The sequence below is a fragment of the Megalops cyprinoides genome, chromosome 19 (assembly GCF_013368585.1).
Source record: "Megalops cyprinoides isolate fMegCyp1 chromosome 19, fMegCyp1.pri, whole genome shotgun sequence".
Classification (NCBI taxonomy): Eukaryota; Metazoa; Chordata; class Actinopteri; order Elopiformes; family Megalopidae; genus Megalops; species Megalops cyprinoides.
The window spans coordinates 26,812,474-26,826,789 of NC_050601.1; the positions used below are offsets into that span (position 1 = coordinate 26,812,474).

Sequence of the window (14,316 nt, forward strand, 5' to 3'; positions counted from 1 at the left end):
GATGATGACTAGAATTATGATCATTCTTTTTGTATTACGGCTAATCCAACCTGCACGAACAGGACACAACACACAACACAATTTTCGATTTGTTCTTATAAATCTGAGATAAATCTGAGGCTCTGGGGGTTGATGATGGACAGTCAGGCTGATGGATATTCACACGGAAATGGTTCAAAGGTGCTTGAATATAAAACGAGGTGAACCATGATTTCAATTAGGAAATGCAAATATATGATATGATACATGATATGAAATGTATGAATATGGTTTACTGGGTGGATGCAAACAGCCCCCCACTGCCATTCATTCACACACAGTATGTACAGTTTAAAACAACTGAAATACAAATATCCTACCTTGCTCACTGCTTTCTGTTGTAGGAATTGTAGGAAAGTAGAGACGGACAATTCCTCTCATTCACTACATGAATGCGTGTCATTTATTTTTGCACACACTGCGAGCGAGACCAAGATCGTGCTCCCCAAACAATAAACAAACGTAGCACTACGTTACCCAGAAAGCACTATTTCTTAAAGGGACCGTGTCTACCTAACACAGAATGGCAGAAAATATAAATGCGCGTGTAGAACAGCCTTAGGAGCCTTGTTGGGGGGTGGGTGCAGGGTAGGAGGGCGCCCCCGCCTCGGGGGCTAGGCCAGTCCAACAAGTCGGTCCAAGTCCAGGTGAGCTGGTTTGAGGTGGTCCACAGAAATGTTCTCTGGCTTGCTGCCGATGTCCACGACAAAGTGCTTGTTCCCGGTCTCCAGGATGCGGAATGGGCCGTCATAGGGAGGTTGCAGGGGTCCATGGTGGGCGTTGTGGCAGATGAAAATGTATTCTGCCAACTGGAGACTTGCGAGGACGTGAGACTGTGGGAGGCCGTGTTGCGAAGTGGGGACTGGTGCGAAAACCCTGGTGTTATCCAGGAGCGTGGTCAGTTGATGGATTGCAGACCAGGGAGCCGTGGGGTTGGGGACGAAATCCTCTGGGACCCGCAGCGGCTGGCCATAAACCAGTTCAGTGGACGAGGACTGGAGGTCCTCCTTAGGGGCGGTCCTGAGGCCCAGCATGACCCACGGCAGCCTGTCGACCCAGCTGCTGGGTCCTTGAGGCTGGCCCGAAGAGCGGCCTTCATAGAGCAATGAAACCGCTTACACAACCTGTTGGCCTGTGGGTGGTACGCGGTGGTGCGGTGGAGCTTCACCCCCAGGCTCTCTGCGACTGAGTTCCAGAGCTCAGACTGTAAACTGTGACCCCAGGTTGGAGGAGAGGTCAGATGGGGTGCCGAACTGGACGACTCACGTCCTGATGAATGCCCAGGCTACCTTGGTGGACGTCGTCGACAACAGTGATGCCAGGCTTCTGGCCATCGAGTGGTCCTGTCCACCATGGTGAGAAGGTAAGTGAAGCTAAGGGAGGGGGGCAGGGGGCCCATCAGATCTACATTAATGCGGTCAGACTTCCTTTTGGGCACCGGGAACTGCGCCAGGAGAGCTTTGTTGTGGCGGTGCACTTTAGAGTGCTGGCACTCCACGCAGATGTCAGCCCAGTCTCTCACATGTTTTTTGAGCCTGTGTCAGATGAACTTGGCCGCCACCAGTCTTTGAGATGGCTTTTTGCCCGGCTGACAGTCTACATCATATCCTGTGGAATTTATATTTATATTTTTATATTTCTAAACCTACCATGTGCCTTGATGCCCTTGCTGTAAATATTTGTAGCTTGTTCTGTCTCTAATGTCACACATTTTATTTATGTCTGTGTTATTGAGCCATTTGTGTTTATTGTATATCTGTGAAAATTCTTGTTCTTGTCTCTGAGTGTCACTGTGTTATGTCGAACTGTTGTATTGTCACCGTGGGCCTGAGAGAAACGCAATTTCAATCCTCCGTATGTCCTGTGCATATTGGAGAATTGACAATAAAGTTGACTTTGACTTTGACTTGACTTTGAGAGAGGTCATCGACAGTGTTGAAAACATGCTGCCTCCACAAGGGGCTGGGGCTGACCTGTGGAGACGTCACACAGGAGCGTGGTACCAGCATCGTCGAAAGCCACATCCTCTAACGGCCCTGTGACAGCCGTTCTGAAAGCCTGCACGTCTGGGTCAGTGGCCTGGTCAGCTGCCATGCGGGCGTAGTCAAGTCCTAACTGGATGGCCCCTGCGATGGCCCGGGAGAGGCAGTCATCGACGAGGTTGGTTTTGCCAGCTACATGCTGTATGTCCGTGGTGAACTCCGAGATGTAGGAGAGCTGTTGCTGCTGGCGGGTGGACCATGGAGGCCGAGGAACTCCCAATTGAAGGTGCTGTAGTTCCGTTCGCTGGGGCATAACTGTCGGCTGAAGAAAGCAAGTGGTTGCCAGGCACCGCTCTCCCACTGCTTGTGCACTGCGCCGACGGTATAGTCCGAAGCATCCTTGGTGATGGTGATCGGAGCCTTGGGTGACGGGTGCGCCAGCATTGTTGCATCAGCCAGAGCAGTCGTAGCATCTACAAATGCCTTGTCCCTCTCTGTGGACCAGTCCACACTGTGTTTTGGGGCCTTGTCTTTCAGGACCTCATACAGGGGGCAGCATGAGTTGAGCAGCTCGGGGGATAAAGCGGTGGTAAAAGTTCACCATGCTGATGAACTCCTGCAGGGACTTGACTGTGAAGTTCACAATGGCGTCCACCTTCAATGGGAGGGGGGCTGCCCTGTCTTTGGTGACTCTGTGTCTGAGGAAGTCGATGGTGGTAAGCCTGAACTGGCACTTCGCTGGGTTGACGATCAGCCCGTGCTGGCTGAGCCGCTGGAAAAGAGTCTTGAGGTGGGACAGGTGTTTCGCTTTGGAGGTTCTGGCGATGAGGATGTCTTCTAGATAGACGAAGATGAAAGGCAGGTCCCTTAGCACCGAGTCCATGAGGCGCTGGAATGTCTGCGCAAGGCTGAATGGCATGTGCAGGAACTCGAATAGCCCAAATGGGGTGATCACCACCATTTTGGGGACGTCCAGCAGGCAGACGGGCACTGGTTGGTATCCACAGACGAGGTCCACTTTGGAAAAGATAACTTTTCCAGCCAGGTGGGCGGAAAAGTCCTGGATATGCAGGACAGCGTTGTTGCGTCATTGAGTCGTCATTGAATTGCTGCACGGATGCCACCTGCCACCAGACTTCGGCACGATGTGGAGGGGTGAAGCCCACGGGCTGTTGGAGCGGTGAATGATGCCGAGGCACTCCATATCTCGAACGCTGCCCTGGCGGTGGTGAGCTTGGCCAGGTCGAGGCGCCGAGCCCGGGCATAGACTGGTAGGCCAGTGGTGGCGATGCGGTGCTCCACCCCATGCTTGGCGGTGGATGACGAGAAGGTGGGCTGTGTGAGGACTGGGAACTCGGCAAGAAGCCGGAAAAACTCGCGTGCTAGACAGTCTGACGGAGTCCGCTCCACTGAGAGTACACACATACAAACAGAAGGTGACAGCGTCGATCAAGCAGTGGTTTTTGACCACGGCCGCGCAGTGCTGTTGACCAGTCAGGAAAAATTTATGAGCCTCCTCGGCCAGAGCACGGCAGTCAGTGATGGCGGTATTGGCCAAAGCAGCCCATACCTGAGAAGGCAGCTGTCGCAGAAACAGTTGACAGTTTTTTGTCATGTTTATGAAGAGCTGTCTCTGGAGACGTTCAGCAGACAAATGTCGGGGTCACCAGTGTAGGAACTGTAGGAAAGTAGAGACAGACAATTTCTCTCATTCACTACATGGATGCATGTGTCATTTATTTTTGCACACACTGCGAGCGAGACCAAGATCGTGCTCCCCAAACAATAAACAAACGTAGCAGTACGTTACCCAGAAAGCACTATTTCTTAAAGTCTACCTAACACAGAATGGCAGAAAATATCACTGCGTGTGTAGAACATCCACCAAACCACCGATTATGGTGAATAATGTCCATAGAGTCCGCTACACTGTAATGCAAGTCCTCATAGAAGGGACATTTTGGAGTTTTACAAATACTGCTTCGAAAAAATATGCAGAGATACACTATTTTTTTGGCTCAGTTCATATATAGAGAATGTGAATATACGTCACGCTGTGTTGCATGTTGGGACAGGGGTACCATTTTGTGAGGAACACGCTCTGTTTACCTGTGCCTGCTACGGTGGTTACCTGTATACCTTTTGTTTTGTTTGGCTAAAAAGTTGTTTAAATCATTCAAATCTGATGGAGAAGGGAAGAGATGGAGAAGGGAAAAGAGAAAGAAAACGGACCCTACTGGGAGAAATTAAATTGCAATGCCAAGCAACGGTATTTGGACAAACTAACAACGATAAATAACATAGATCCATGTGACTTGGCAGTCCAAGACTGGATTACAGACCCCGATGCACTACCTCCACTCACATACTTGGACATTGTAAATTATCTCCTTTTTGGACTGAGTTCATACACTTTGCGTGAGTTTAAAAGTTATAAATCCCTGGAAGCTCATGAAGTTTTGCAGTGGCTGGGTGCAAGATCTGCTAAGTCACAAGCCGGCAAACTGCGAGAGCACAGTCATACTCGCAAAGGAAGGTGGCACTCTTCTTTTTGGCCCAATTATTAAACCTATCAAAATTGGCCCAATTATTAAACCAAACAAAATACAAAACTTTCAAAAACATCCAGCAATGCAATTGTTTTATTGAGTCATAGGCAGTGGGTTTGATCACTTGCATTATTAATAAAAAAGATTTATAATCTTGGACCTCCTTCTTACTGCAGCTACCCACGCCATCCGGCGTCTTCTCGTCACCTCCTCAACCTGCTTCCCTTCGTGTTTTTTCCATGTAGGAATGTCGAAAAAACGTATTCCATTGTCCAGTTTTCTCCCTGAATGACGGTGTGACCTACTATAGCAGTTCTTCATGCAGCAGCACTGACCTACCATGGGACGTTTTTCAGAATCACGACAGAAAAGCAAAACACAGCCTCCAATTAATGAAGATGGCACTTAAAGAAAATTCAACACTGCGTGCCGTTAACTTCACATTCTCTATTGACGAATTTCATCGCATATCCACGTCACTTTAGCCCGGAGGAAGTATGTGCAAAATCAGAAAAGCCAAATTAATGTTGAAAACCTGAAATATTTAGAGATTACAAGCAACATCCAGTAAGAATGAATGACTCATTTAAAATCTGTTTTCAAAAGAAAATGTTTAATTCTCGTTTACAGGATAGTTTAATAACAAACCCGTATGTACTATAAATACTTGTACATTATATCATACATTATATCATTGTTCTGTAGTTTCCATGTTTTATCACTGCTTTGCTTGATGGCTCACTATTTCCAAATCGTGTGAGTTAGAGACACCAACTTCATTCAAATGCACATGGATGACTAATCATATTCCGTTGTCGTTATGTGTTTATATGGTGTAACCCAGGGGTGTTTCTAACTATTGAAAAAATCAGGGGCTAAATCAAGTTTGCCTGGGGCTTGTCTTTTTTTTTTTTTTTTTGAAGGGAGATTGGCATCGGTAGGTTGGGGAGGTTATATCTACCTTTATAATAAATAAATATTATCACAACTTCGGACGCTGCAAGTCAAATTCCGCTCTGTTACACAGTCTGTCTGTTGTTTTGGTATAAACACCTCCTTTTTCAGGGCGAAAATATTCGGAGCTAGGCTTAAAATATTCAGGGTTGTAGCCCGAAATGATCAGACCTAATAACGCCACTGGTGTAATCCTAGGCTGCTTTTTAACGTAATCGTTAGCATACAGTGAAAATCTGTCATCTAACAACCGCTGTCCAACACTGTCTTTCCTGTTTCAGTCACGCAGGCGCGCAAAGAGCGGCACCTCTCCAATCCCACCCACAAAGAGAGGATGGAACTGTATGGGGGCAACAGGTAAGTAAATATTCCATCTTTTTGTCCCTTACCCTAATTATTTTCTTTTGATGCCCCTTCCCTATAGACTTGAAAAACAAAGTAGAGAAATATAAGAACAAGTTATATTTAAATGATATGCACATATACATAACAACAAGCAAGTATTTACATTGTCTATTGTCATGAGGATGCACGTGCCACCCATCCGCTCCCCCGTTGTCCTCCACATTATCAATGGGCACGACACCTTCGTTAAGCTTGTTACCTTGGCTTCTTTCCCTCTCTGATGCTGAAGAGACAGAAATAGGGGATGCAGGCTAATAATGGGTTGAACATTAGGTCAGCATTTAATCTCGCACAAGCTCTACGCAACTCAATCTGGGCTCAGAAGATTACCGGAGCAGGCAAATGCCACCTCAGGGCACGACCACTTACTAGAAGACCATAGAGATTTACATTTACATTTATTTATTTAGCAGACACTTTTATCCAAAGCGACTTACAAAAGTGCATATAGTAAGTATTGCGACAGTACGGGGACAGGATGTGTACAGTTCCACAATGAGACAGTTCTCATCTGAGAGCAAAGTCTGTTTGAGGACACAGTACTATCAGATTTGTACAACTACAGCGTATAGGGCAACTAATACGATACACCTTCAAACAGCAAACTTCAACTTCAGACAGCGCAATGAGTGTCAGGGTAAAGGTGGCAACAAGAAACAATTTAAAAAGCACAGCAATTTACGACAGCACTGATTGGGGGGGGGGGGGGGGGGGCGCAATTGTGTGCTGGGTCAGACCAGGGAGAGTCTGAAGAGGTGCGTCTTCAGGCCCCGTCTGAAGGAATGGGGAAGGAGCTGTCCGTAGCAGGACAGGGAGTTCGTTCCACCACTGGGGAGCGATGTAGGTGAAATGCCGATGTCTGGCAGAACGAGCACCTCCTGCCTTGATCATGCAAGGAGCGAGGCGTCCAGTTGCTGCTGAGTGCAGGGGTCGGGCTGGTGTGTAGGGCTGGATGAGTTCTTGGAGGTAGGTAGGGGCTGTCCTGTTGATTGCAGAGAAGGCGAGGGTCAGGGTCTTGAATCTGATCCTGGCAGCGACAGGAAGCCAGTGGAGGGATTTAAGCAGGGGAGTAATGTGGGAGAGTTTGGGGAGGTTGAAGATTAATCAGGCAGCTGCGTTCTGGATGAGCTGGAGAGGCTGGGTGGTACAGGCTTGGAGGCCTGTGAGGAGAGCGTTGCAGTAGTCTAGTCGAGGGAGAACTGTGGGCTGGATAAGGAGCTGCGTCGCGTATGTTATCAGGAACAGATGAATCCTCCTGATGTTGTGGAGGAGGAATCGGCAGGCCCATGATGTGCGAGCAATGTACCCCTTGAAGTCCAGGTTGCAGTCCAGGAGATGTTCTTACTGATTGACAACTTGACTCAAAATATGAGAGCAAGTGGTTGCACTCGTCTAGGCCAGACCTTCGTTACATCAGTACAGACCCACTGATCTTCATAGTATGTAGACTTGCAAAAATATTAGTGGGCCCAAGTTTCAGGATGTGTCGTCCGATGATTATTAAAAAGTAGGTTGATCTGGGCAGATGCCACATAGATACGTAGATAGGTGGCCAGTATCTCAATGGCAGCTCATCCTCATCCTTTGTCGCGACTACAGATTACATGATGACGTGACTTCTACATAAAAAGCAGGTTGCTGGAGTATGGCATTTTCACAAAGTCCACGGCCTTGTTGTAAGACAACCACAAATACACACACTGAAAATACTGTAATATTTTCTTGAAACTTTATTCAAATGTAATATGTTGCCTAGATTTTGATATTACAGTTCATAAGTTATTATAAGTAGAATAATTTATAATTATTGCTGTGCTTTTGATGATGTGTTTGATAATTAGCTTTGATAATGACATCTTCCACATGGCAGAATAACAGTGAATGGTCAGCTTGCAATGACCCAGAATGAGGGCCATGATAAAATTATAGAAATTGTCATTTCCTTTGTGTCATTTTTTAAATTTCATTATAAGATCTTTCAGTTATTTTAATTTCCCATCTCTTTACTGAAAGCTAACAGTATTGCTTTAGTTGAATATTAAATGGATATGGACTTATATAAGAAATAAGTATGATATATATCTTGTAATATTCATTGCTGTAAGTCATTCCATTATTTTCCCACTCGTTCTGTGATATTGCATCAGTTGAGGCAGATGGAGGATTAGCAAAGCTGTCTGTGGGTAACAGGGTTTTAATTATGGTCTAGCCCTTTAGGACTGCGGCCAAGAGCCAAAACATTCTCAAATTGCTTGCTCTCATAAAGCCTGTTCAGCACTCTTCTTTTTAGCCTTTTTAGCACAAAAACAGTCAGTGTTGTGGAACCTTGTTTGAGAATCAACAATGAGATTTATGGAATAAAAAGATTCTTCAACGACATTATACTTTTTAAGAATCCTGAGAGAATGGTGTACCTTGTTAAAATGCTTCATGATGAATGCTACATGAATACCTCTGCAGCGGGATGGGCTAGTATGCATACAGTTAACTCGTGAGCACATTTTGGATGTTTCAGTATCACCACTGGACTGCATCTTCCCCAGAAGGGAAATCTCTTTCTTCCCTGAATACATTAATCTATTCACAGTCAAGTCTTAAGCAGTTTCACAGTTGTGAGTAACTCTGGGTGGGATGAGATTCGCAAAAGTGCATGATTGCCAACAGTGTGTACAGGCTTGTGAGAAGCACATAAAGAATTTGCCAGCATGTGAACAGGATTGGCAAAAGCTGAGCATTAGATTGGCAACAGTCAGGGCAGCATTAATGAGAGCCCAGGATTAAGAAGAATGAATCCTGATTATCAGGAGTACAGGGCTGGCAAGTGTTTAGGGAATCAGCAGGTGTTGGTACAGGACTTAAAAGAATGAGTACAAGATCACCAACACTGAGTGAGGAAACAGTGAGGTGTAAAATACAGAACTGGCAAGACTGAGCATTCTCACAGAATTTTACATTATCAGCTTCATTACTCACAAGGTGAAAGTTTTAGTTCTCTGACCTGTGAAGGTTTCCCTGCAGATGTGAGTGTAGACATGCAATACACTGTGATATACTGCAGCACTTTAAATAAAACAAGGGCTCTTTCTCCTACTCTCAGAAAAAGAGGGCTGAAACTTTCTTGGACTTTTCCTTTAATTTGCTTATTGGTTCTTGTCTAGGCACAATCACAATGCCGGTTTAATGGTTTAAGCAGCTTTGAGGACAGCACAGCTCTAAAAATGTCAAATATGGCCCCCTCATGAAGGAGGGTAGGATGAAAAGTTTGCAGCCTTGCCTACATATCTGTCCTGTCATGTTAGTGTAATACTAGTTAAATGAACTGTCACAAATTATTTATATATTGCCACAGAAGAACACCTTGTAAGGTTGTGAAGCAACCAAGATAACAGTCTGTAAATCCAGCCTTTGTCTCAACTGTCTGCTCAACCCTTTGTTTAACACCTGATGCAGGAAACACTATCTGATGACAGTCTGGGGGTCTTCCAGCCATTCTCCTTTTGAAATGGTAAAATGGCTGGGAGAAGGTAAACTTAGTGGTGACCAGGAGCCCACAAACAAATAAAATGGGCTAAGGTGTGAGGCCCAGGAGTGAGCTGTTTCATCAGTTTCCTCTTTCATTTGCATTCAAAGCAACAGTCCGACAACACTTACTGTATAAAATGAGTTTTAAGCAACAACTCGGGGTTCAGATTGACTCCGCTGAACCCAGAGTGGGTTTTCACGTATTTCTGACAACTGCCGTTCCTGTAAATAAAGAAGTCTTTTCCACGAAGATCGGAATTGCGCCTTGTTTTTCCTTACAACCTGTTTATAGACTAAAGTCTACGTTGGGCTGACCACTGAAAAACACTGAGGCCACAAACGGGAAAAGGGAGGAAGATTTCTAGGAGACAATCTGGGTGAAGCGTGAACCCATGAAGGTTTTGACAACCCCCTCCCCCCAGCATACATTGCAAAGTACAAGAGACAGGGGTAATGGACAAGAAGCTTTCTGTCTATGGTGGCTGTCTCCCCCTCTGCTTATCCCATAATGTCCAGCTCCAAAAGCAGCTTGACTTGCAGTTCACCCTCTGGAGAGGTTACCAGTTTGTCACAAGGCCACTACCCACAATCCTTTCACAATCCCATCTCTTTTATTGACTATTGCCACTGGTGTCTTTCCACATCAATCAGAAGAGGTTTAAACCTTTGGCCTTTGGCCATCGTGGTAGACATGCAGACCACAATGGCATCAAACCAGTATGTGTATATATGAGGTTCTTAGTATTTGTTAATATAGGAGTAATAACATGACTTCTTAGATATAGTGTGTCTTATTAAAAAGAGGAAGGAGCTAGGTAAAATGAATATAGCAACTGAGGTACAAAAAGTAGGAAAACTACACAACTACGGAAATGAAATAGTCTAAACAGGAATGTCTTTAGGAGTGCATGAGGTAATGCGAGACTGTGATGTTCATTCCATCTCATTGAAAGACATAGAGGGAGTCAGATTTTGTCAGAGAAACGGGAATAATTAGAAGACGAAATCTAAAAGAGAGAAGAGGTGCCCCTCTCAGGAGGTGCGCTGAAACAAGAACTGACCACATGAGATGCACTCTCTTCCACAGGATTTTATCAGGAGGGCGCTCTGTATTCTGTACGTACCGCGGGCGATATTAGCCTGCTTTACTAGATACTGAAGCGCTCACAAAGCCTTTCCCCGATTCTCAGATTCCTCTGATGTGCCGGTCCCAGCATCGCACGACGTGTGGTTAGCGTTTGCTAACGAGACCAGTCGTAAATTAGTATGCACCCAACAAATCAGGGCAGTGTCTGCATTCTGCACAGCTGGGGACACTTTACCTCCGCCAAATGGCCTCATGAAGATGTATGGAAGTTTTAGGGATGTAGGATGCTCCGAAACATGATGGGTTTAAACTGAAGCCCCTCTTCAAAGTCGCATGCATCCGCATCATTGTTGTCGAGGGACAAATAAATCAAACGTTCATTTTTTCCGGTGTTTCTAAACACTATAAATTTGACAGTTGCTGAAATCAACAAAATGTTGTGACAGGAGCAAAAATGCTTGTTGAGTGAGGAAAGAGAGTGCATTGTCGCTAAATGTTAAGGAAATAGCGCAGGAATAATTGCGAGTTCACGACAACAGAAATGATTCATTGTCCACTTGCTACGACACTATCCCACCATGCCCTCGGAAAAGATGTCAAACTTTGCGTGACGTAGTTATCCCCTTAATCTTTAAGAAAGCCTGCCTGGATTTAAAAAGAGATATCCGTAATCCCATGCAGCACTTTTGCAGGAACCGTCAGGGAGCAGAGTCGTGTCGTACGTGGGGAAAACGAGTCTCAGAGCCAGAGGAAGTGAAACGAATAACCCCGTTCAACTGAGCGTGTCTCGAAAAGATGGGCAACTCGAAGAGCGGCGCTCTGTCCAAGGAGCTCCTGGAAGACCTGAAGCTCAACACTAAATACAGCGAAGAGGAGCTGTGCGCCTGGTACCAAAGCTTCCTGAAGGAGTGCCCCAGCGGACGCATCACCAAGGAGCAGTTCGAGGGAATCTACGCCAGCTTCTTTCCAGACGCTGATCCCACAGCTTACGCACGGCATGTCTTTCGGAGCTTCGACACTAACAGCGACGGCACGCTGGACTTCAAGGAGTACATCGTCGCGCTGCATCTGACGTCGTCCGGGAAGACGCTGCAGAAGTTGGAGTGGGCGTTCGCTCTCTACGATGTAGACGGGAACGGCACCATCAGCAAAAACGAGATTCAGGAAATCGTCAGGGTACGGTGTGTGTTCCTGCATTACGGCTATGTGGCCTGAAGTGTACAGTGCGGGTGTGGGTTCGTCCAGTTTTTGCTACAAAGCGCGTCAACCTTTATGAAGCCGGAGCACGAGCCCAACGCATATTACTGTGTATACCTCAATGCAACAAAAATTATTATTAGAATCTGTTTTTTGGTTTTAATAAAATTTTAATACGAATTTTGAAGATTAATTGGGCAGGGAACAAACATCACAATATAATGCTAGAGTAGCAACGGTAGATTGGTAGATTATTTTACACGATTTCTCCGACAGCAATAATCGATAACTATCCTGACGCCGATTTGAAACACATGATATAGAAATCACAATACAGTGTTATTGGGTGTATTCAAGTAAAAGATTGAGAACTTTACAACAACTGGAAAAAACTTTAAAACTCGAAGGAAAATCGCATTAATGCAGTGTTAAAGTATTACTACGAATTATCCGTGGTCCACAAACGCTAGTGGCGATGTTGTTTTCTTACTACACTAAATAATTAAATTTTGATTTTAATCCCAGCTAAGGGAATTAGAGACAGATTACTTCTTCTAACTTGATCTAATTGGTTTATGTTGTAGTGTGAAGAAAGTATTAGGGTCTCTGGTTGCTAAAGCTTGTGTACGTGATATTCCAACTTTTATAAGTTTTTAAAATTTAAAGCTGTCATTGTTCAACATGACCGTTTTTGTGTTTCTTGTCTTCATGTAGTCGATATTCAACATGATATCCACCGAAGACCAAAAGATCCTCCCTGAAGACGAGAACACACCTGAAAAGAGGGCGGATAAAATCTGGAACTTTTTCGGCAAGCAAGATAACGGTAAATGTGATTATTCCAGTGTAGTTAATGTTAGGTCTTAAACGCCAAACACATTTGATTTGGCATACAGAAGTGTATTTGCTTACAAATAACAAATATATTTTTGTAATACAGTTGAGTTGTAAATCTCGCCCTTAGCACTATTTACGTCACAATTCACTTCGACATCTCAAGCATCACGCATTCCACTGCTCGGAGAACAGTAAAGTTCATTTGATCACTCGTTTACGACCTGACTATTAATACTATACTGTTTCTTTTGCAGACAAAATCGCCGAAGGAGAGTTTATTCAAGGAGTCATGGAAAACAAAGACATCCTGAGGTTGATACAGTTCGATGAACCACAGAAAGTCAAAGACAAGTTAAAGGAGAAAAAGCATTAGTTCATGGACGTATTAGTTTCCCCCTTCCCCCTGGAAAAAAGACTGTTCAAAGCTTCACTGTTTACACACTTGTGCTATCCAAGCTGCTTGTGGCTACTTTCAATGTGTAGTTCCCCTCCCACTTCTACACTTAATTCATTTACAGATGTCTCATCAGGGGCGTTTGGCACACTTTACCTTTAATACTTTCATAGCAATAAGCATCGTGCTCAAGGGTGCAACACTGCGGCTTCGGAATTGAACCTGTCATTTCCTGGCTGCAGTTCCACGTTCCTAACCACTGCTTCCCATCACTGCCTTGTGGTGGCCAGGTTAAGACCAGGCCAATTGTGTAATGAAGCTGAGAGAAATGCAGAAAGCTCTCCGTATTGGCCGGAAGTAGTCTTCAGGTACCTGTCCCTTTCCTGCAATCAATCCTCTTAAAATCTCAAGGTTATTTTCAACAAATCCTCACAGGGGGCTTGCGGCAGCGTAGGTAATATTCTAAGAGGAATAATATTCTAAATGTCTTTTAAGCTTGGGCTCTTTTAGTTCCCTTCTTGCTGGGAATGATGGATTTTTACTATGAAACGTATAAAATGTATAAAATTTAACCTGCACAGTAGACCTGTTATCTGATGGTGAATTTGATGAAAAACACGGTCTGTGATTAGCAGAAGAAACAGGTGGTAGTCACTGGAAGGGTGGCTTCGAAGTCTGGTTGCATTGGGTTCCATTTTCAGCTAACATTCTTAACTTTATGGTCCGGTTCGATGTGGCACGGAGAGCAGTGTTGGATGGCACAACTGTCATGGTGCTAAGAGCAGGTAAATGAATCCACTACATGGCACCCATGACCTATGTTTGTCATTCATTCACTGGAGAGAAATATGCTTTCTTGTTGGTGAAGTAGGCCTATAAAAAGATTAGACTTGTCAGTGACAATTGACCAAGATCCATATGCCAACTGTAATTGATTGTTTCAACTCATGTAACAATGTTTTACAGTAATAAATATTATTTTAAAACTTGTGCCAATCTGTTTTTATGACTGTTGCCCATCTGACACACACACATGCACATGTGCATGTATATAGTCTTGTAAAGCTTGCATAGTATTCAGATTAGCTTCCACTCTTAATCAGCTGATTTAATTTTATTCTGTAGAATTGCTGAAATATGTATCTATATGTGCCTTAAATGGAGAGATTCCTCACAGAGGGAACTGCACCACATATTTTTGCTTCAGAATTTCTCAGCTCATGTCTTATGGGCCCACTGTGTGTGCTGGGCTTCCCTCCAGTTGACCTGATGTAATTGGCTTGTATTGAGCTGTTAATTGAATATTGGTGTCATCATTTTGGCAGTTCTGCCTGAAGTCCTCCATATATG

The 14,316-nt window shown here is 44.7% G+C and overlaps 1 protein-coding gene across 1 annotated transcript; it reads left to right on the top strand.

The window, feature by feature from the left end:
* Positions 1 to 10,267: 10,267 nt before the first annotated feature.
* Positions 10,268 to 13,834, top strand: rcvrna (recoverin a). The gene is made up of 3 exons (XM_036552280.1): positions 10,268 to 11,714; positions 12,450 to 12,561; positions 12,827 to 13,834. The coding sequence occupies exons 1-3, from the start codon at positions 11,334 to 11,336 to the stop codon at positions 12,943 to 12,945; spliced, it is 612 nt and encodes a 203-aa protein (XP_036408173.1). The 5' UTR covers positions 10,268 to 11,333; the 3' UTR covers positions 12,946 to 13,834.
* The last annotated feature ends 482 nt before the right edge of the window (positions 13,835 to 14,316 follow it).

Coding starts and splice junctions, on each gene's coding strand:
- rcvrna (XM_036552280.1), top strand. CDS start 11,334: ATGGGCAACTCGAAGAGCGGCGCTCTGTCCAAGGAGCTCCTGGAAGAC. Junction 11,715..12,449: donor AGATTCAGGAAATCGTCAGG/GTACGGTGTGTG, acceptor GTCTTCATGTAG/TCGATATTCAACATGATATC. Junction 12,562..12,826: donor TTTCGGCAAGCAAGATAACG/GTAAATGTGATT, acceptor TTTCTTTTGCAG/ACAAAATCGCCGAAGGAGAG.